Source organism: Medicago truncatula, chromosome 8 (assembly GCF_003473485.1).
Source record: "Medicago truncatula cultivar Jemalong A17 chromosome 8, MtrunA17r5.0-ANR, whole genome shotgun sequence".
In the NCBI taxonomy this organism is placed as follows: Eukaryota; Viridiplantae; Streptophyta; class Magnoliopsida; order Fabales; family Fabaceae; genus Medicago; species Medicago truncatula.
This window is the reverse complement of record NC_053049.1, coordinates 3,319,548-3,341,557: the sequence shown is the minus strand read 5'-3', so window position 1 is coordinate 3,341,557 and position 22,010 is coordinate 3,319,548. Positions and strand designations below refer to the sequence as shown.

General features: G+C 32.9%; 3 protein-coding genes and 1 long non-coding RNA gene across 4 annotated transcripts; 3 read left to right on the top strand and 1 right to left on the bottom strand.

The window, feature by feature from the left end:
* Positions 1 to 422: 422 nt before the first annotated feature.
* Positions 423 to 3,863, bottom strand: LOC120577679 (uncharacterized). The gene is made up of 3 exons (XR_005643646.1): positions 3,746 to 3,863; positions 2,468 to 2,601; positions 423 to 2,261 (listed from the first exon to the last, which is right to left on the bottom strand). It is a non-coding gene; the product is annotated as an uncharacterized lncRNA (long non-coding RNA).
* A 1,642-nt stretch (positions 3,864 to 5,505) lies between these two features.
* On the top strand, positions 5,506 to 7,016 carry LOC11429433 (uncharacterized). The gene has a single exon (XM_003626886.4). It carries the CDS (start codon positions 5,838 to 5,840, stop codon positions 6,753 to 6,755), a length of 918 nt encoding a protein of 305 aa, XP_003626934.1. The 5' UTR covers positions 5,506 to 5,837; the 3' UTR covers positions 6,756 to 7,016.
* A 4,577-nt stretch (positions 7,017 to 11,593) lies between these two features.
* Positions 11,594 to 13,587, top strand: LOC11419889 (transcription termination factor MTERF2, chloroplastic). The gene is made up of 2 exons (XM_003626883.4): positions 11,594 to 13,036; positions 13,125 to 13,587. The coding sequence occupies exon 1, from the start codon at positions 11,868 to 11,870 to the stop codon at positions 12,978 to 12,980; it is 1,113 nt and encodes a 370-aa protein (XP_003626931.1). The 5' UTR covers positions 11,594 to 11,867; the 3' UTR covers positions 12,981 to 13,036; positions 13,125 to 13,587.
* A 2,174-nt stretch (positions 13,588 to 15,761) lies between these two features.
* LOC11424317 (disease resistance protein RUN1) lies at positions 15,762 to 21,817 on the top strand. The gene is made up of 5 exons (XM_003626882.3): positions 15,762 to 16,397; positions 17,569 to 18,670; positions 18,928 to 19,203; positions 19,315 to 20,079; positions 20,911 to 21,817. The coding sequence occupies exons 1-5, from the start codon at positions 15,895 to 15,897 to the stop codon at positions 21,538 to 21,540; spliced, it is 3,276 nt and encodes a 1,091-aa protein (XP_003626930.1). The 5' UTR covers positions 15,762 to 15,894; the 3' UTR covers positions 21,541 to 21,817.
* Positions 21,818 to 22,010: the final 193 nt, after the last annotated feature.

Here is a 22,010-nt window from a genome sequence, read left to right as displayed (position 1 = left end):
TAAGCTAGCTTATAAGCTATCCGCTATTTTTACCAAACAGAACCTTACTAATTTGTAATATAGTGTAATAGGAAGAAGGTATTAATGTTGAATGTACGCGATATAAATTTTGGTGTCTACTACAGAAAATTAGGCTGTCAATTTCTAGAGTTTAAATAAACTCATTTTGTCTACGTGAAATCAACTTGTAAACTCGACTTATGGATTCTCACAAGTTTATTTCATATTAAAATAATATATATGAGACATACTTATATAATACAATAACTCAAAATTTCAACAAAACTAACATGAACAATATCAAGTTAATAAAGTAGTAGATAAACAGAATGTGAAATCCAAGATGAAAAAAAAAAGTAAAAAAATATTTTAAAAATTTCCTACAAGTTTATTTTAGTTTACTGAGTTCACCGTGAGTCCAACAATGTAAAGTCGGTTTCACTTTTGAGTTTACTAAAATTCGAATTAACAACTAAGTCATATTGAAAGCGATACCTAAATTGTATTGAATCTTTAACCTGTACAATTTGCTCATGTTATGCTTATTCTTTTGCTCATTATTCATTTACAACAACAATGTCTTTCTTTTGTTCTATGAAGATGATCTTCTTTTGACATGTATTCAAAGTGAATTCTTAAAGCAGTAAATGGAACAACTGTCAAATAGGTTCTCACTTAAATATCTTGGCCATCCTCATTAATTCCTGAGAATTGAACTCATTCCCACAAAGGAGGGTATCCTTTTATCTCAACATGATTATATTCAAGAATTGTTGGATAAATTTAATATGACTAATGCAAAGCCTCCTACCAGACTCCATTAAAACTGGTGTAGATTCATAACAGTTCAGAAGTCTTATTGTTTCATTACAATACATCACTTTCACTACACCATATTTATCATTTGCTATCAACAAATTAGCTCTATTTGTCTTGCACTTCAAGAAACCGCCTTGCGTCTCAACAGACTTGCTGAGCAAGAAAACCGCCTTGTATTTCCACTTTCTTGAGAAACAAGTAGCTTCAGATTAAAATGATTTTGAATCACACACAACAAGACTAGTTGCAAATACAACATCTAAGGTCATGTGTTTACTCAATCTATTAGGTGAACTGTGTATACCATTTTAAATTCCTTCCCTATTCTGTGATAACATTGGAACAACCACTCAAATCCAGTGTTCGACTCCTACAATTTCATGACTAACTTGGGGATTGCTTCAATAATAAAGTAGCATAATGGTCAATAGGTTAAAAGAGTGAATCACTTATATTCATTAAAAAATTTGAGAGCCATCAATTTAGTCTCTGAAATTCTTTGTTGTCAAAAACATAAATTAAACATAAATTCCAAAAACAAACATAACAATGCAAAAACATAAAGGAAGGAGAAGAACGAAACCAGAAACGAACCAAAAAAGAACTCGAGCAGAAATAGAAAGGATGGACAGTGCAAACTTTTGCACAGAAATAGAGCAAGGATGGAGAACAATGATGACATAACCAGGCTCTCATAAGTCATACCATATTTGTCTTATAGGACACAAGAGTGTGTATGATAGCTATTGTAGATACGCTATACAAGATTCTAGCTATGACAGTTAATTATGGATAACTAACAAGATAACTTGCTACACAAGTTATCTCTGTGAATGACACTAACTTCCTTATTTTCATGGTCAATACAAGGCAACAATGACAGAACTCAAACTCAAAGATACGGTAACAGGATTTTTGAGAATTTTTCCCTAAAATTGCAATAGCAGATATCAAATCACAACGGTACCGGGATAGCACCAGCGCCGCAATGGCGCTGCTTTTTAACCACTAATATAGGCCGCTAGTGATGATACTCTCAATGGCGCTTTTCGGGCCTATGGTGCGGAAGTGGAGGGCAGCGCTGCCAAACTACACCGCTATAGCGTGCTATTGGCAACATAGCTGAAATAAAAATTCCTGAAATTTTCAAATTGATTGCGGATTAAACAATCCCTTTGGCTCTTAAACGTTGTGGTGTTGCGACAATAGGTTTTGAATATATCAAAACTTACAGAAATATATACATCTTTCATAAGCCAGTTTGGTTGTGTCTTTTGTTAATTAGTTTGTCAATTGAATGTGTCTTCCGCTAGTCAATTTGATCACTAAAATTACTAACATAAGACACATTTAGGAAACAAAATAAGTGTTTACCCTTTGATTTCATGCTATGGGGTTGGATAGCTCCACTTATTTGAGTCAAGGTTAAGGAGTGTGAGGTCCTGGTTCAAACTCAAACAAAGGAGTATATTATATTAATTTAACAACTAAAATAGTAATCTACAAAACACTAGCACAATACGAACACTAGTAGTATTTGAAAAAAATGATATAATTAAATGTAATCACATGTGTCGATCTTGTTGGACATAAACGCACGTCAGACACTCTTAGATCATAAACAAGGTTTTAAATACGGGTCCATTACCTGTTTTCAGGATGAGAAATCACAGCAAAACATTTGTTACCATCATCACAAAACCTTGATATGGCCATAAAAACTCTGTTACGAATGTGACACACCATCATGGAAGCGAAAAACATTCATTTTCCTTCCTGCCTCTATTTTTGTGTTGTGCAATATCGTAAAGTTTTAATTATTATATTTATTTTAAACCATCTTATAGAATATAAATAAAAAATCCTTCAAAATAGTTTTATTTGTTGACAAATTGTTCAATTTAAGTTATTATACATTATATGATAGTATAAATAATTTTTATAATATTGTGCATTGTTGTGATTAATTGATACAACGATGACCGCCGCACTCTATAAAGCAGGATCCAAGTGTCAACCATCAGTCCCATGGTGAATTAATTGAACCAAATAAATATATAATAATTTCAGTTTTATCTAAAGTAAATGAAAAAACGGTTGGCCTTCTTTTATATTGACTAAACCATACAATTTCAACAATTACATAATACCAATAGAGGAGCTATTCCAAACTAGTGCTCAAAGTTAGAACTTAGAACATACGTCCTTCATTTCCACAAAATATTGTCCTCCTAACAGTTATATAGCACTATACATTGTCTAGTTAAGCAATCATGTGGCTAACAATAGCAAGACATAGAACTTGTTGAATGGGAGAAAACAAGCATTATTTGTGAAATTGTGGGTCTTAATTATACCGCAAGAGTTAGTTTTTTTTTCTTTTTTTTTTCTTCTAATCAGTGCCTTAAGGGTAATGGTTAAGAAATTCATTAGTAGAAATTATGTTTTAGAAATGCAAGTTTTTATTTTTGTCTTAGCAATAATTACACAAGTTTTAGTTACAAAATTACTTATTTTAGTACTTTAACCGATACCTCAACGACACTAGTTAGCATTTTTTTTTTTGGAACAAAATTTGAGATATTATCCCGATTTACGTGATATTGTTGGAACAAGTTATTTAGAAGAAGAAGGATCAGAGAGAAGAGAGAATTACACTCATTTAGCTTGCTTGTATAGCAAGTATATCAACTAATAAGTCTTAACCAACCTGTTACTTGAAATCCACATAACAGTTAGAAACTAACTCAACTAACTCTCCAAGTTAGTTAACTAATAAACTTTAACCAAGATTGAATTATCACATAACAAATATGATACGATATCCTATGCAATTTTATCTAGCACTAGCATTCGATCCATGATATAGCTTTCATGGAAGTTAAAATTTCATTATGTATAACGTGAAGGTAAAAAACATACTGACCTTAAAACCAGATAAGTAAATAATGTAAGACACTTGAGTTTGAATTGAATAAATTTTCTAAGGAAAAAAAGGTTTGAATTGAATAATAGAATGACATGTTTTTTCTTTTTATCTTATTATTTATTGAGTTTTTTTTCCTATTACTTGTTTTTCTCATATATATAATATAAAATTTTGGAATTCTGAAATCATCCTGTAAGTGAAAGAAAATTCATTCACTGGCAAATATCAATCCACTATGTTCACATAGTGCCAACAACTCTTTATTTTATTTTATTTTAGAATTACACATAGTGTCAACATTATCGATAGAGCTAGAACGTGTACATTTTTGACATCCAAATCACAATAATTGATATGTACATGTAGTTCTTTCTAAAAAAAATTAGTGTAAATGGAAAATAAATTTTAATCAAATTATTGCAAGTAGATCATAAATGCTCAAAAGAGTACCCACATTTGCTTGAGATTTTGGGTGTGATCAAAACCTATTCAAACAATTGTGTTGATGTGGTTAACGAGTTTTCACTAATCATTTAGAAAAACATAAATTTGATTTTTGGATATCATAATCAGCTATATTTACCTTACAATTGAACTCGAGATTATCAGAGTGTTCTTTTCCATATTACAAAGTTTGAACATACGAAATGTAGGTACTCTAAAGTTATTTATTTCACATAAAATAAAGTTTTGAAAGTGGTCTCAACAACATAACACGTTTTGTTTTGCTCAATATTTTTTTCAGAGATGATTAATGGTGAAATTTTAGATAAAATTAATAACACATGGATCTCTATGCATTTTTTTTCGGTGACAAATGTAATCTAAAGATAACTTCAACGTTACTTTCATAAGTTAATTGGTGACTCTCCTTCATTGGTATGGTTATGGACATTGGAAAATATCCATCGAATACCAAAATGTCGTAACTTTTTTTAATTTTAGTAAACTCCAAACATTTTATTTGACTACGTATATACCCTTCTTCTAGCTTCATATCCAAAACTTGTTAATAAATAAACAAACAATATTAACATTCAACAATCCTCATCCAAACAGCATATTCCTGTTAAAACATTCATCAATCTATCATCAAACTTATCCTTATCTAACATTAACTAATTAATTCATACAATTATCAACAAGCAAACCAAATTCTTTTGACTTGGGCCCTCCAAAAAATAATTATCCACAATGTAACATTCACCCATAATTAAACGACCTTCCATGATCACTAAACGGCAACCTCTATCCCCCAAAACGTCCCCACATTTTCCTTACTTTATTTGTTATGAAAATAAATTATCCAAACGCATAATTGTAAAGACTAATTTTGCACATCATCTTTTTGAAGAATCTTTTTGAAGAATTGTCGGTTTTGGATATAAATCATTCACTATTTTGTTCAAATATTGTTTATAAACTATCATCGACATTTACTCTGACATAGTAGGGTTTTTTGAGTGAAGAATAATACGACTTTTAAATGTAGCAGAACACTAATAATACGAAATAACTTAGATTCATATAAAAGGTTAATCATTTGTAATAATTAATTTTTGCCTTATGAATCAAGGATGAATTTCGAATCAAATGGTTTAGAGACTCAAACATCTGCGATTATCTTATTGGTCTCACTTCCTTACTTCCTTATCCAACTTTTCTGTCTTATTCCACACGTGCCAATTTCGTGCAAACTAACCCTTCCCTTACACACACATGTTTAAATCACACTCTCACACATGTCATAGCATAACCCAAAAAAGGAAATGAATATGCCAAAGCATCTATATAATTAGTACATGCAAATTCTATATCCCGTTTCGAACCTACCTAGCATATCCTTGTTCAACACTTTATCTTAGTCAAATTATTAAATTAGATAAGAATTGAATCAAAGTTACATCATTATTACAAGTTTAAACTCCATAATTTCCCTCGAATATTCTCTAGAAAATTCCAACTATTATCATCATCTATATAACCAAAAAAAACCACACACTTTAATTCATCAACAAAAAAAACTCACATTTTCTTCCTCAAACAAATTATCCAAATCCATAACACGAACCCGTTTTCTCTTACAGTGATGATGAATTTTGCTAGAAAGAAACGAGTCACTGATCCGTTCAACGACGAAGCCAAAGCACGACTCGTCGGAGCTGATCTCCGGCGACTAAGCGACGTCAGTAGCGGTAGCGAACATTCTGGCACCGGCGAATGCGATTCTTCACCGTCTCTCTCTGAGCTCGTGCATGGTTTTCTTGAAGAAGATGACGGAAACGTGTGTGATTCAACTGGAAACGATTTTGACTCAGAGCGAGTTGACTCGGTTTCTGATTCCATGGATTCGGTGGAGGATCTACTGAGATTAAGTGCTGAAAATGCTAATGCAGATTCTTACCTGAACATGCTTCGATTGCATGTTTCTGAAGCTGCGGTGAAATTCGATTTTCTGAAGAAACAAAGCGTTTCGGTTTATAACCGTAACGTGATGTCATTTTTGCGTGAGAAAGGACACAATGCGGCGATTTGCAAGACGCGGTGGGATTCCTCCGGTGGACTCACCGCTGGGAACCACGAGTTTATTGATGTGGTGCGAATGCGATCTGGATCGTCCACGTGGCAGAATAGGTACTTCGTGGAGCTTGATTTCGCCGTACAATTTGAAATTGCTCGGCCGACGAGCCGTTACTCGGAGATTATGAGTTACGTTCCCGGAATATTTGTCGGGAATTCGGAGGAGCTGAAACGCACCGTTTTGGCTTTGTGTGGTGCTGTGAAGCTCTGTTTGAGGAGTAGAGGGTTGAGTATTCCTCCTTGGAGGAAGAACCGGTACATGCAAAACAAGTGGTTTGGACCTTATCGTAGGACCACGAACCCGGTTCATGGAAATCCGGTTCCAGATGTTGTTTCTTCTTTCAGTGGCGTTAAATGCAGATTAGTCGGGTTCGACAACGCCATGTCCGAGATCAAACATGGCGTCGCCTTTGTCAGAATCAAATGATTGATAGTAGTATCCTCTACACACAACTGCAACAATTAATATTTCTGGCTTGTGAATTCAAAGTGGACTGCAAAGTCTCTTTTAAGGGTTTTAAGTTGTCGTATGTCCAAATTTTGGTTCGAATTCACGGCCTTAGTCAAGTTAAAATAAATAATTGTGTTCGTATCATTTCATTTCATCTGAACGTTCTCATGTTACTTATTTTGTTGAACAAGAACGTTCTCTAAGTTATTGATGATAAAGTTTGAAATTTTGTTAATATTTTTTATTTTATTTTAATTTGATTATTATAGTAGTAATTTCTGGAAAGAAATGGATTTGATTTGAGACACCGTGTAACTTTAATTATTAGATTAAAGAAAGTTGAATGAAAATGATGGAACTGGGAGAAAGATGATTTAATATGCGGCAATTGTACATCGTCTATTCTCTGCATCGAACAGGAGATTATTACATTTACAATGCAGGCTGCTGAACCATTAGAAATATGGTGGGACCTGAACATTAAATTTTGTCTGATTGAAAAATCCAAATGGTTCATTCAATTATTTGATGTAACATAAAAGTATAGGACCACTGAGGGAATTTAAATAAAAAATGTTAGAAAAGTATAGGGTGTTGCGGTCTTTTTTATTTAATTAAGTAACGTAACCAAAATAATCAATTTTTTTTTGAGAGAATAACCAAAATAATCAAGTAAATGCCATTTATATTAATAATAATAAGAATGCAGATAATGTGGTCCCCAATTATGACAACGACAATGAGATGTGTTTTCTGGTGCGACAAGTGCCAGCAACAATGAATTCTTGCTAAATTGTGAGGACAGTTGGCTTGAAAACAAAAATTGTTGGAGCATTACACAATTTGTTGTAGCCATTCAATTAAACGAGCACGAATGGACATGGGGTTTCTGTTGGTGAGGTTATCAATTTTGTTGTTTTGACAAGAGGTTACCCAGAAACTAGGATAGATCATAAAGAAGGAAGATAAAATTAAAACTCTTTCCATTTATAAATACAATTATATTCTTTGAATATCTAAATATTTAGATCTTATATATTTATCTCTATTTCTCCTATTTTATATTTTGCCAAATTCAATTTAAGTGATATCATTAATCAAATCATATAGTACTCAACACAAGGAGGGATAATTTCGAAGATTAGAGAGTATCTCAAGAAATGACCGCACTCTCCTAGTATTTATCGTTCTGAAATTGTAAGTTTCGTCAATTACTTCATCTGAAATTAACAAAATTTTAATTACCCCTTCTGAAATTGCACAACGTTAATCAATTTATTTCCTCCGTCAAATTTTTCTGTTAGTCAACATGACGTTTTGCAAATACCCCTCCATGAAGTTTTGCACTTATGTCCAAAATGCCCCCGAACTTAAAAATTTATATTTTTTTTTATATGTCATTACTTTAGCTTCTTATCTCTGTTTCAGTAATTGTTTGTTGTATGAAATGTTTCAAGAAGCTGCCATGGAGATGGAGCAGCTCGTGAAGCAGTAAGCTGCTTCTAAAAAAAAAAGTAAATATAGCTTCTTAATATACACAGCACAGATAGGTGTTTCAATGGAAAATGCATTTGGTGCAATAACGGCATGATATAACATTAATTTTGATATGCTATAAGGAAAATAAGGCATAAATAAACCAAGTTGTTTGGACTCCCGTGGCAAGGAGCTCCTTCCAAGGACGTATCTGGGGAATATCGGGTTCGATTTTTAGGAGGAACAACACTTGGCCAGTGCGCATGCGTCTACGCATGAGTCAGATTAGTCGTCCACCTTTAGTGGGTCAGAAACCGGTGCGAAAGCAAAAAAAAAACTAAAAAAATAAAATAAGGCATATATATATATATAGACAGGATCCGTTGACACCAGGCAGATTCGTTGACACCAAACTTCAACCGTTGATTTTATTTAATCAAAGGCCAATAATAATGCCACATTTCTATTTATTATGTATCATTTCTTTCAATCTTCTTCTTAATTATAGAAACAGAATCGCCGTTATTAATATCCAAAAGAACAAATCTCGATTTTTCTGTAAGCAATTCAATCTAGGTTACAGGGTTCAATTTTATCAAAACTCATAAGTTTGATATGAACATGTTTCCAATTTTCTAGAAATCACGATGCCGCTGAAAGAATAAATTCATAAATCAATCAAGATAGGGCTGATTTTGCTTTTCTAAATACATGTGCCTACCTCCGTTTCATCTTAATAATCCATTCGTATCAACACATATATATTTGTGACTAAAATTCCCCAACGTGTATTCAACTACTGAGATAATTACTCCATTAAAATTCAATATTTGGGAGCTTTTCTTGTAAGATCTATTGACCAATCAATCAATGTATATATATAAAGTTTAAAAGTTTTTTTTTTTACATCAATTTTGGATTACGGATTCACATCTATTCTGGATTTGTTGTTCACATAGAATAAACTACCAATTCAATTAACTTTTAAAGGGTTTTCATTCTATTCACAAAAAGAAGGGTGGTTTTCAATCTATCAAAACAATTAGATTGATTATATGTATCCTTATCCATATATACCTTGCACCCTTCGTCAACATTTTCAAATCATGCAATTTCAATAACGCATCAAACCGACATTTTAGAAACTCCATTTGCACTCATGAAATTCCACCGTAAAAAACAAACTCTTCCAAAATATCTCCAAATTCACTATTATACTCCTATTGCGATCAATTTAATAAATTTGACATAAATAAGAAATATCTTGGTGAGGAGCTGCGATCGAAACAAATATACTGTTGGGTTGGTGTGAAGAAGAACGTCAAATTTTGCAGAAGAAAAGAAATAGTACAATAATGCTTTGTTTTCAATTTAATTTTATTCGGTGAACCAACGATTATAGACCTTTAATTGAATAAAATGGATGGTTAAGATTTGGTGTCAACGAATTCGTTAACACCAGATGTCAACAGATCCTGACTCATATATATATATATATATATATATATATATATATATATATATATGCAAGTAATGATTCCCTAAAAAAAAAGTAATTGTGAGTAATGGCTTTTGTATGTAGCAAGTCTTTTTATATTATTCAGCCTTGGATGTCCACAGGTTATCATTTGATTATTTTTCTTTCATTTTCTTGGATATTCAACGTATATATATTTGCATCTATACAAATATGTATTTTTTATTAATTTAAGAAATGACAAGAACTATGCTACTTGGTTTCCTCTACCTGCGTCAAAACTAACGCAGATGATTTTCATTTTGGTACTCACCTGATTTTCATTTTGGTTCTCAGCAGATGATTTTTCTTGCATCATTAAGACCTTTTTGCGAATTTTAAGTGTGAATTTTGGATTGCAATATTGTAGAGTTTAAAATATTAAAGTTAACCGTTAATTGTTTGTCTTTAATATCTTTTGAGTTAAATATAAGAAAAAAAATATAAATTTTCAAGTTCGGGGAACATTTTGCACATAAGTGCAAAACTTCAGGGGGTATTTGCAAAACGTGATGTTGACTAACATAAGAATTTGAAGGAGAGGGTAAATTGATTAACGCTGTGCAATTTCAGAAGGTAATTAAAGTTTTGTTAACGTCAGGGAGTAATTGACGAAACTTACAATTTTAAAAGATAATTACATATTTACTCAATCATATTTGTTTGTCTCCTTAAAAAAAAAAACTTGACTTCAAAATTAGAATGTAAAGAAAACCAGCAACAATACTAGAAACTGAAATATTCAATTTAGAAACATTTGAGGAACAAGAAATAAGTAGACTTCTTTGGTATATAAATTGCTTGCCATATATATTGCTTTGCTGACAAGTAACTATTATTCCACAACCATTTTTTCTTACTACTTCATGGAGCTTGGATTTGCCATACACTTTTCTGGTCTCATGAAGACGTGAAATCTATCACTACACAAAATATCCCTCGTCATTCTATTGTATTCAAGCTTAACTACATAACAATCAATTTGATCTTCAACATAATTTAGCTTATCAACTCTTTCTGACTCAAAAAGAGGCACGATCTAGAATACTTCTACAATCTCTCATCAAGAAACAAATAATGAATTTTATTAGTATCACATATTCTCTCTCCATCCAACATCATATACACTTTGGTTTTGAGGAGATTACACCCATGTATCAGCCATCACTTTTATTATAATTTCATCACCAATCGTTCATCTACAACAACCATGTAAAAGCACATGTCTAGAATTCTAAATACCACACCTAGCATGACTAGGATTATATAACAAGGATTAGCTTCAAGTAAAGAGGAGCAAGGAAGCTACCTAGGTTTTAAAATTTTAGCAACTAAGAATTTTTGTTTATGCATAAAATTCCATCATTTCTTTGCAACCATGACCAAATTGAAGGCTTGAAAATTCTAGAAGACCAATCATGTGTTCAACCGAGTGGTCGTCCTCTTTGCCCTGCCTTAGATACGGCCGTGTATTTGAAACCGAACGGAGTATAATTGTTTTTCTTCCTTGAACATGAAATCCATATCTAAGTATGTGTTTGAACTTGATTTCTTGACCAAAAGCTTCTTCACAGGTCCTTAAATCCAGTAACATATTGTTCACCTTAATAACATTTGCCCTGCAAAAATAAAATATAACAATTTCACATTTTAGATTAATTTTTTAAAATCGAACCAAACCACATACATATATCTAAATATGTATTTATATTTTTATTAGTATAATACGTTATATTAATAATTAATATATTATTTCTTGATTTTTAATTTTTCAATATTTACTCTTTATTAAATTTCTAATCGTATTTTTATATCAGTTGAACTTTTTTCTTATCGAAATCGATATAAACTGCACCACAAACTAGGTCAAAGGTAAGGCAATAATTTGCATTCAGTTTATGATTTATTCACAAAACCTTTGATTAGAGAAAAGACTAGTCTCTTCGTAATAACGATTTGGGAATGTGAAATATCCCCCTTTTCCTTCCTTAGCTTATTCATTCGAACTTCGAAGAAACTTGTCTGTGTCATCAAGCTTTTTCGTTGGAATTACTGAATCTCGTTCCAAATTTTCAACTTGATTACAACATTCACTCATGCTTCGGTTTCTTTCAATTGGGTCAAAAAAAATTCACCATTTGACATTCACCACAGCAGTTATAAAAGTTTTCCCAGTTTTTACGCCTGCCACCTATTCGACGAAAGTCCCAGCTCAAAATGAGGTTGAACTGCAAAATGTTAAAGATGAATGGAAGGATGCTACTGAAGTTTTGAGTAAATGGGGATGTGGTGATGATGATTTGACGAGAATATTCACTCGTTGCCCGTCTTTGCGCAATGCAGATCCTTCTCAGGTTCAGTCGAAACTTCGCTTGCTCAGTGATTTGGGTTTAGGGTCAGCTGAGCTTGTAAAGATTATCAATTGTAGGCCTCGATTTTTCAGGACTCGGCTTAACCATAATTTCGACGAGAGGCTTGACTCTCTTATGTCAGTGTTTGACTCAAAGGCAATGCTTCATAAGGCCATTGCAAGAAACCCTTCATTGCTGTGTGAAAATAGCTATGACATTGAACGTATTGTTAAACAATATGAAGAGTTAGGTGTACCGAAAAGGGACTTGGTTCAAATGATGATTCTGCGACCGACTGTTATTTCGAGAACTTCCTTTGACGACGAGAAGATGGAATATATAAGTAGGATTGGACTTTCGAAGGATTCGAAATTGTACAAATATGTGGTGACATTAATAGGCATCTCTCGTGTGGAAACAATTCGCGAAAAGGTGTTGAATTTTACAAAGTATGGTTTTTCGGATGATGAAATATTCTGTCTTTTTGGGAAGTCTCCTAATATTTTGACATTGTCAATTGATAAGGTTCAAAGGAACATGACTTTCATTTTAGGCACAATGAAGCTTGAAGCTAACATAATCTTTACGTACCCATATCTGTTGTTTTCAAATATGGAGACTGTTTTGAAGCCAAGAGTGCTTCTAGCAATGAAGGTACAAAATATGGATTCTAATATGAAAACACCCTCAATACTTAGAGCATTGAGGATGTCCGAGGAGAGGTTTTTCAATACGTTTGTCAGATGCCATGATAAGGAAATTGCTGATGAGTTAATGGAATTTTATAAAAGGACAAAACAGGTCAAGAGATTAGCAGTTTCATCAAGGAATTGGACTACTAGAGGATTCCCTTTCTGAACTACTTTTATATGCTTTGAAATAAGTTTAGAGCTGAATTTGATTTCTATTTTGTGGTAATTATTTTTCTGACTCTTGGTGTTAGTTTCTTCTCTGCCTATCTAATTCTTAATGAAGATTTTTCTGATTAGTTTTATGTTACAGATGTGCTGCTAAGTTTTGAAGTGAGGAAATAATGTAGGATTGAGATGTTTGTTCATCGTACATAGCCCTCTCTTTACACCATTGAAGTTGTGGGATTAGTCCTTTAGGTACAGAGATGAAAATAAATTCTTAGAATAATAAAATTTTATAATTTATATTGATATCATGATATGGATGTAATGTTGGTTGGTATTACAAATGACAATGAACTAATCCTTATTTATGCTTATATCAGTCTCATTTCCCAAATTAAATTAGGAAGCAAATAGAACTATGAAATCGAATTGTGAATGTTTAGGTAACTTTTGATCATTCAATGGGGTTGGCTTAGATGAAGCATGTTAGGCATGAAAGTGAGAACAGTATGTACAAATATACTATTTGGTGATAGGTTCTTGGTTTGATCTTTTGCTAAAAATATTCTCTCAGAGCGGAGTTAACTTGTTGTTCTGTTGATCTCGATCATGATTATCTCTTGTAGGAGCATACATCATTCATGTGGATTTTATCCAAAAAAGAGATAACTTAATACTCTTACATGATTTATGACTGAATAATGATGAGCTGATATATTTTTCAGACATTGTAGCATTCACAATCAAATTAAATTTCAGTACATGGAAGCAAAATGGGTTGTTACATTATGATCAAGTCGAAAGTGATCTTCTAGAAAGGAGTGTCTTAGGGGTTGGGAAAGTACACATATGTAATAGAGAAATATATTTGTGCAACCATTTCCTAACAATTTTATCTCTCTCATACTCACATTATATTTTTACTTTCTTTTTCTATTGCTTTGGTTTTTGTGCCAATACATGATTTTCTTTGTAAAAATATGACTGTCAATGTTGTTGTCAACCAAATTGATGTTCAAATAACATTGTTCTATGTAATACTATCCATTAACTGTCCTTTTGTACTTGACAACAATGTCACAGTAAAAACATTCGTCTTTTTCCCAATTTGCTGTTATCTATGAGATTGTTTTCTCCTTTCTAAAACACATCTAGTGTTAGGAAGGTTGACTTCTGTTATTTTACTTTTTCTCTGTGTTTTATTTACCTATTTGTAATTTTCTTTTATGAACCACATTACTCTTTTTAGTAACCACAATTTTTTCGATCATTTACGTTAATTCATTTTTGATAAAATAGATTTATGATTTTATTTGGTCAAATTATCTTCGAATATGACCCTTGTTAAAAAGTAGTCACCATAGGAATTGGTTAGATGCATTCAAAGATATGTGTATGAAGGTGTTTTAGAACCATACGATTAAGGTAGAACGACTTTGATTGTAAGACAATTTTTAAACTTTATTTAATATAAAATTTAGAGGTTTTAATTTAAACTGTCTGATCTTAATTGGACGTTCTCAAATTCTAGTGGCTTAATTTGATATTTGATAAGTTAAATAACTCTAATATAAGTGTTAATTTTTAACCACATAACAATTACAAGTGAGTCCATTTATTTTCATCATCAAGTCATTTTTTTCTTAATAGTAAAAACTGATAATGGACATGACACCGACTTCACAATACTCATCAACAACTTAAGAACCAATTTGGTTAAATAGTCATTTTGGTTTTGGTTCCGAAAGTATGATGCACTGTCATTATAGTCATGTTTCAAAATTATAAACACATTTTCAAATCTCCTATTTTGTTAATGATTTTATGAACTAAATTAACCGATAAAAACAACATGGGTTGGATTAAGCAGAGTAGACTAGACTTTTAAAAATATGATGAATCAATATTCAAATTTTAACTTATAGAGGTATTCACATACAATGTCCAACACACCTCAAATATAATTATCTCAACACATTTGAACGTTACATAGGCTAAATTGACCAACTCAAAATACATTTGAAGATTACACTAACTAACTAACTCAAAGCACATTTGAGAATCAAAATGACATATTTAGATATGTGTTTATAATTTTGATTCATATTGACAATGTCTTACACTAAAATGACTGTTTACTCAACCATCAATTTTAAATGTAATAAATAAGTTGTCCCTGTGAACTTACCTCAGTTGATAAGGATAATGCATAACAATATATGCAAGGTCCGAGTTCGAACCCAAACACCTAACAAAAAATGTAACAAATGAGTGTGAGTTTATATATTTGATGCATGTTTGAATCTGCGGTATTTATCTTCTTCATAGGGTGTGAGTTTAACTTAGTTTATTTAAAACTAAAAATAAAATAAAATAAAATACAATAAAATAAAGGCTTAATTGCACTTTTGGACCCCTATCTTTCCAAAAGTTGCGGTTATGGACCCCTAACTAATTTAAATACAAAACAGCCCCTTATGTTTTGATTCTTTAGCAGTTTTGGACCCCCAAGACAAAAAATAAAAATAAAAATTGACACGTGGCACCTCACTTAGGGTGTCACGTCAGCGTTGACCGAGTCAACAATGGACTGGGGGTCCAAAACTGCCAAAGAATCAAAACATAGGGGGCTGTTTTGTATTTAAATTAGTTAGGGGTCCATAACCGCAACTTTTGGAAAGATAGGGGTTTGCAATTAAGCCTAAAATAAATTTAAAAAATACTAGTGTTTCTATAAAAAAGATTGAGAGCACTTATCTTTGTTCAATGACCCTCACCTTCTTCACACACACCACATATCTTTTTTGTTCATATATATATATATATATATATATATACATTCTTGCTTAGTCTTCTTGCAAGCGTTGACTCCATCAAAAAACTCATCCTCCATCAAAATCATAACTCAAATCACAATGTATTCATCTTCATCATCATCTTCCACAAATCCACAATATCTCCATGACGTATTCATCAACTTCAGAGGCGAAGACGTTCGTCGCACCTTCGTCTCTCATCTCTACGCAGTCCTCTCAAACGCCGGAATCAACACATTCCTTGACAACGAAAAGCTCGAAAAAGGCGAAGATATCGGACACGAACTTCTCCAAGCAATTTCAGTCTCACGCATATCCATAATCGTTTTCTCTAAAAACTACACTGAATCGAGTTGGTGTTTAAACGAATTGGAAAAGATCATGGAATGTCGTAGACTTCACGGTCATGTTGTTTTGCCAGTGTTTTATGATGTTGATCCTTCTGTTGTACGGCATCAGAAAGGTGATTTTGGTAAAGCTTTGGAAGTTGCCGCGAAAAGTAGGTATATTATTGAGGAAGTTATGGTGAAGGAATTGGGTAAATGGAGAAAAGTGTTGACGGAAGCTTCGAATTTGTCTGGTTGGGATGGAAGCGCTTTCAGGTAGCTTAATCAAAGATCTTTTGTTGAGCAAAGAGAAAAGTACTAATATGTTACTTCAAAATCTCAAATGCTTGTGTAATTAGGCTTGGTTTGGTAAAAATTAGTCGATAGCTGATAGATGATGAACTTATGAACTTATTTGTGATAAGCTAATAGATTGAACATGCAGTGTTTGGTAAAAATTAGTGGATATCTGATAGACTAGCTGATAGCCGATGAACTTATAACAGAACATATTGAATTTGTAGTGTTTGCTAAAAATTTGCGGATACTGATAGACTAGCTGATAGCGGATAACTGATAGACCAGCTGACGTGGATGAACTTATAACGGATAAACTAACAAATTGGATTTGTAATGTTCAGTAAAATTAGTTATTGAACTAGCTGATAAATATGAAATTACATTAAATGATGTTTTAATTAATATTTAGTTATTTTCAATTAATATAGTAAGGGTAAATTTGAGAGAAAATTTTGATAAATTGTAAGCCATAACCTCAAATGCTACTTAAAGTAGCTTATTAGAAAATGGTATGAGCTAGTAGGAAAAAGCTATAAGCTTGTGAGAAAAAAATGTTACCAGACAGATCTATTTTAGTTATATGAGTTTATAAGCTATCTGGTATAAGCTCGAAAGTTGGTCTTGCCAAAGTGTCTTAGTGGTATTTTAGTCATGTTGGGTAGTGTTTTGACCAACATTTGAGACCTGTAGGTGGCTTTGTTACATTGTAAAAGAGACTTGTAGTATCTAGATAAAAAATTGTACCGACTTGTAAGAATTTGTTTGGCATGTAAGAAATCTTATTATACTGTACTGGTTTTTCTGTGATCTACTTGTTGTTCGAAAATTTTGAGATGTCCATATTTTTGGAGAGGTTTTGTCGAAATTTTGGTTGAACTCTTTTAAAAATTACATAGGTTTAATAATTTAATGTTAGATTTCTTACTTGATTAATAATTGGCCTTAGCTAAGACTTCACATACGCGAGTGATTTGTGCGTCATTCACGATCCAAAGCCGGGTTGTGACAAAGTTGGCGAATTTTTCTCAAGGGCCAATTTGTTTATTTGATGTAGTTTTTATGTGTTTATTTATACTTTGAGCCTAATACTATATAGTCTTTGGTTATTTATGCTCATTATGTCTGTTTTATAATTATTATATTGTAGGAGTGACCGTGAATTAGTGAAAAAAATTGTTGAGGCCATTTTGCCAAAACTCGACAACACAACCTTGTCTATAACTGAATTTCCAGTTGGATTAGAATCCCATGTAAAGCAAGTGGTTGGGGTGATTGAGAAACATTCGGGCGATGTTTGTATGGTAGGGATCTGGGGCATGGGAGGATCAGGTAAAACAACTGTAGCCAAAGCCATCTACAATGAAATTCATCGTAGATTTGATTGTACTAGTTTCATTGAAAACATTAGAGAAGTTTGTGAAAAGGATACTAAAGGGCATATACATTTACAACAGCAACTTCTTTCAGATGTCCTCAAAACAAAGGAGAAAATACATAGTATTGCGTCGGGGACAGCTACGATCCAGAGAGAGCTTACCGGAAAGAAAGCACTCGTGATACTTGATGATGTGACTGATTTTCAGCAAATAAAAGCCCTATGCGGAAATCATAAATTTTTTGGTGCTGGAAGTGTGTTAATTGTTACAACCAGAGATGTACACATACTTAAGCTACTCAATGTTGACTCTGTCTATAAAATGGAGGAAATGCAGAAAAACGAGTCCCTTGAACTATTCTCTTGGCATGCTTTTAGAAAAGCTAGTCCTAGAGGAGGCTTTAGTGAACTCTCAAGAAATGTGGCTGCTTATTGTGGAGGGTTACCACTGGCTCTTGAAGTCCTTGGATCCTACTTATTTGAGAGGACAAAACAAGAATGGATAAGCGTACTATCAAAGTTAGAGAGAATTCCCAATGATCAAGTGCACGAGAAGCTGAGAATAAGCTATGATGGTTTAAAGGATGATATGGTAAAGGATATATTTCTTGACATTTGTTGTTTCTTTATTGGTAAGGACAGGGCCTATGTTACAGAGATACTAAATGGCTGTGGACTTTATGCTGATATTGGAATAGCGGTCCTCATAGACCGGAGCCTCCTAAAAGTTGAGAAGAATAACAAGCTTGGAATGCATGATTTAATAAGAGACATGGGAAGAGAAATTGTCCGTGAAAGTTCAGCAAGAGAACCTGGGAAGCGTAGTCGATTGTGGTTTCACGAGGATGTACATGATGTTTTGGCAAAAAATACTGTAAGAACTTTCTCCGTATTCAATTTCAAACTTTTGATTATCCTGCATAATCTTATCAACATCATAAAATTCTGTTTGTTTCTGTTTTTGTTCTTCATAATATTTTGGCTGAAAATTGTGGGATTCATATTCCTAGTGTTTTTTCCTTATGATATTCATTACAAGTGTGCTTGGGCCGTTTTATGCATCACTTTCTAGAAAGCAAACAAAAAGCATTTCCCATTACTTTCCTCAGTTTTTTTTTACTTCATATGCAGGGAACAGAAACTGTTGAGGCACTGATTTTTAACTTGCAAAGAACAGGCAGAGGTAGCTTTAGTACTAATACTTTCCAAGATATGAAGAAACTTAGACTTTTACAACTTGATCGTGTTGACCTCACTGGAGATTTTGGGTATCTTTCCAAACAATTGAGATGGGTCAATTGGCAACGATCTACCTTCAACTTTGTACCCAACGACTTTGATCAGGAAAATCTCGTTGCTTTTGAATTAAAATATAGCAATGTTAAACAAGTTTGGAAGGAAACCAAGGTATAATAGCATTTTCTTTTAAAACTTAGGTTGATCACAATAGTATATGTCGCCACCTTTTCGTTCCCCACTTTCCTCTAACTTTTCCTTTAAACAATTATTTTCTTGCAGTTGTTGCATAAGCTAAAAATTCTCAATCTCAGTCATTCCAAGCACTTGAAAAGAACCCCTGACTTTTCAAAATTACCGAATCTAGAAAAACTCATTATGAAGGATTGTCAAAGTTTATCCGACATACACCCGTCCATTGGAGATCTCAAGAATCTTCTTCTCATAAATTTGAAGGATTGTGCAAGTCTTGTTAATCTCCCAAGAGAGATCTATCGATTGAGATCAGTGAAAACTCTCATCCTTTCTGGTTGTTCAAAGATTGTCAAATTGGAAGAAGATATAGTGCAAATGAAATCCTTGACAACTCTAATTGCAGAAAATGCTGGTGTCAAACAAGTGCCTTTTTCGATTGTTAGATCAAAGAACATCACCCATATATCTCTATGTGGATATCAAGGATTATCACGTGATGTTTTTCCTTCTATCATTTGGTCTTGGATGTCACCAACAATGAACTCCTTAGCACGTATTCCCTCTTTTGGTGGAATTTCAATGTCTCTTGTTTCCTTGAATATTGATAGTGATAATCTGGGTTTGGTCTATCAATCACCGATACTTAGCAGCTGTTCAAAACTTAGATGTGTTTCGGTACAATGTCACTCAGAGATTCAACTTAAACAAGAATTGAAAGTATTTCTTAATGATCTTACAGAGTTGGAAATATCACATGCTTCACAAATCTCAGATCTTTCCTTGCAATCTCTTTTGATTGGAATGGGAAGTTACCACAAAGTCAACGAGACTCTTGGCAAGAGCTTATCGCAGGTTATTTATCCATCCTTCCACCTTTACTTCCCTTATTTTTATTAAGACATGCTGGAATGTTTTTCCATTTATATTTGTTTCCTGAAAGGTAGAAATTTATTCAAGTATATCTATAAGATAAACTAATATAAATGCTAGTATATCTATAAGATAAACTAATATAAATGCTAGGGTCCGTGTAACATAGAAGCAAAATAATTTATTGCATCCTTTTTCTTTTGTCGATTCTATTATTATATACTAAAAGTTCAAAATAATCTTGTTTCACAACCACAGCCGCGGTTCAAAATGAATTCCATTTATTTTTAAAGGACATGACAACAAACTAGGAAAATGGAAGCCCAATGCTTTTAAAAAATAATTATGAACTAGAATAGGATAAAAATTGGAAGATTGTTTGCTGATGTGGCATTGAGACTCAAAGCAGCTTGAGAATATGATACATTATTGATGAGTGAATTGGAGTGATCCAATGCAAATATGACAAATGTCTGGGGATTCAAATGCAACAAACGAATCAAATGGCAAGTAAAAGATGAGAACGAGTGTTTAATAATAAGATGAGAAAATCACCATTAGGATATTATAATTAAACATGTGCTTAACACTTCAGTTTTACAAAATAGTCTTTCAGCTGTTATAAATGCTGAAATCTGTTCTAACGTTTGACATTTGATGGGTGTGTTATAAAACTATTGCATGTTTCCTGTAAATGAGTATCCTTGAATGTTTTTTCTCTTTGCAGTGCCTTATTTTGACACTATAAGTGGTACAAAATGTCCATTTACATGCATAAATTACATAAATAATTAAGCATATGTTCTTATACAGGGATTGGCAACTAATGATTCTCGTGCTTCGTTCCTTCCGGGTAACAATATTCCTTCTTGGTTAGCCTATACATGTGAGGGACCATCAGTATGTTTTCAAGTGCCCAAGGATAGTAATTGTGGAATGAAGGGAATAACTTTATGTGTTCTTTATTCATCTACACTTAAAAACATGGCAACTGAATGTCTCACTAGTGTCTTGATCATTAATTACACAAAATTCACTATTCATATATACAAGAGAGACACAGTAATGACCTTTAACGATGAAGATTGGGAAGGTGTAGTATCAAATTTAGGAGTTGGTGACAATGTGGAGATTTTTGTAGCTTTTGGGCATGGATTGACTGCTAAGGAGACCGCTGTCTATCTAATATATGATCAGTCAACTGCAATGGAAATTGAGTCATCAATTGCTATGGAAGTTGAACCAATACCTGAAGTGCAGGTGCAATCATCACCTGATGTGGTAATGGAACTATCACCTGGAGTGGAAGCACAACCATCATCTGATGTGGAAACGGAATCACCAATAGCTGTCAAGAGCGAGCCAATACCAAAGCCAAATGATAAAATCTTTGTAAAACTTGCAAAGAGAGTGGGAGGATGTTTATGCTTGAACCAGAATTGAGATCTCAGATAGGGCACGCCTTTGTCCTAATACGGGATTCCCTTGTATGTGTTTTCTAATATTTTTCTGGGAGGGTGGACAGACAGTGCTTATGCTTTATATACACAGATGAGATCAATGTGTTGTTTGTTTCAAAACATGTACTTATTTAAATTTTGTAAGAGTTTTGTTGAAAATATGTTAGGATCTTTATATTTTTTGTTTATGGATATAATATCATGTAAATTGAAATAATATCTCATTCATTTGTATAAAAAACGTCCTCATTTATTTGTTATTTATTGTCTCGAGTCTATAAACATAATTTTGCTGAATAGTTAAAACACACAGTTTCACAATATTATGTCTCTGTTTTCTCTCATTCAACAAATTCCATTTCTCACTATTGATGCTATAAAAATGTTATGACAACATTTGGTTGAAAAAATTTGTAAATTTTTACCCGATGCTCCCCCTTTGCACTCCTTGTG

Excerpts from the sequence above, each read along its gene's own strand:
- LOC11419889 (XM_003626883.4), top strand. The coding sequence starts at position 11,868 with ATGCTTCGGTTTCTTTCAATTGGGTCAAAAAAAATTCACCATTTGACA.
- LOC11424317 (XM_003626882.3), top strand. The coding sequence starts at position 15,895 with ATGTATTCATCTTCATCATCATCTTCCACAAATCCACAATATCTCCAT. Across the intron at positions 16,398-17,568 it reads TGGGATGGAAGCGCTTTCAG|GAGTGACCGTGAATTAGTGA; the intron begins GTAGCTTAATCA and ends ATTATATTGTAG. Across the intron at positions 19,204-19,314 it reads AAGTTTGGAAGGAAACCAAG|TTGTTGCATAAGCTAAAAAT; the intron begins GTATAATAGCAT and ends ATTTTCTTGCAG.
- LOC11429433 (XM_003626886.4), top strand. The coding sequence starts at position 5,838 with ATGATGAATTTTGCTAGAAAGAAACGAGTCACTGATCCGTTCAACGAC.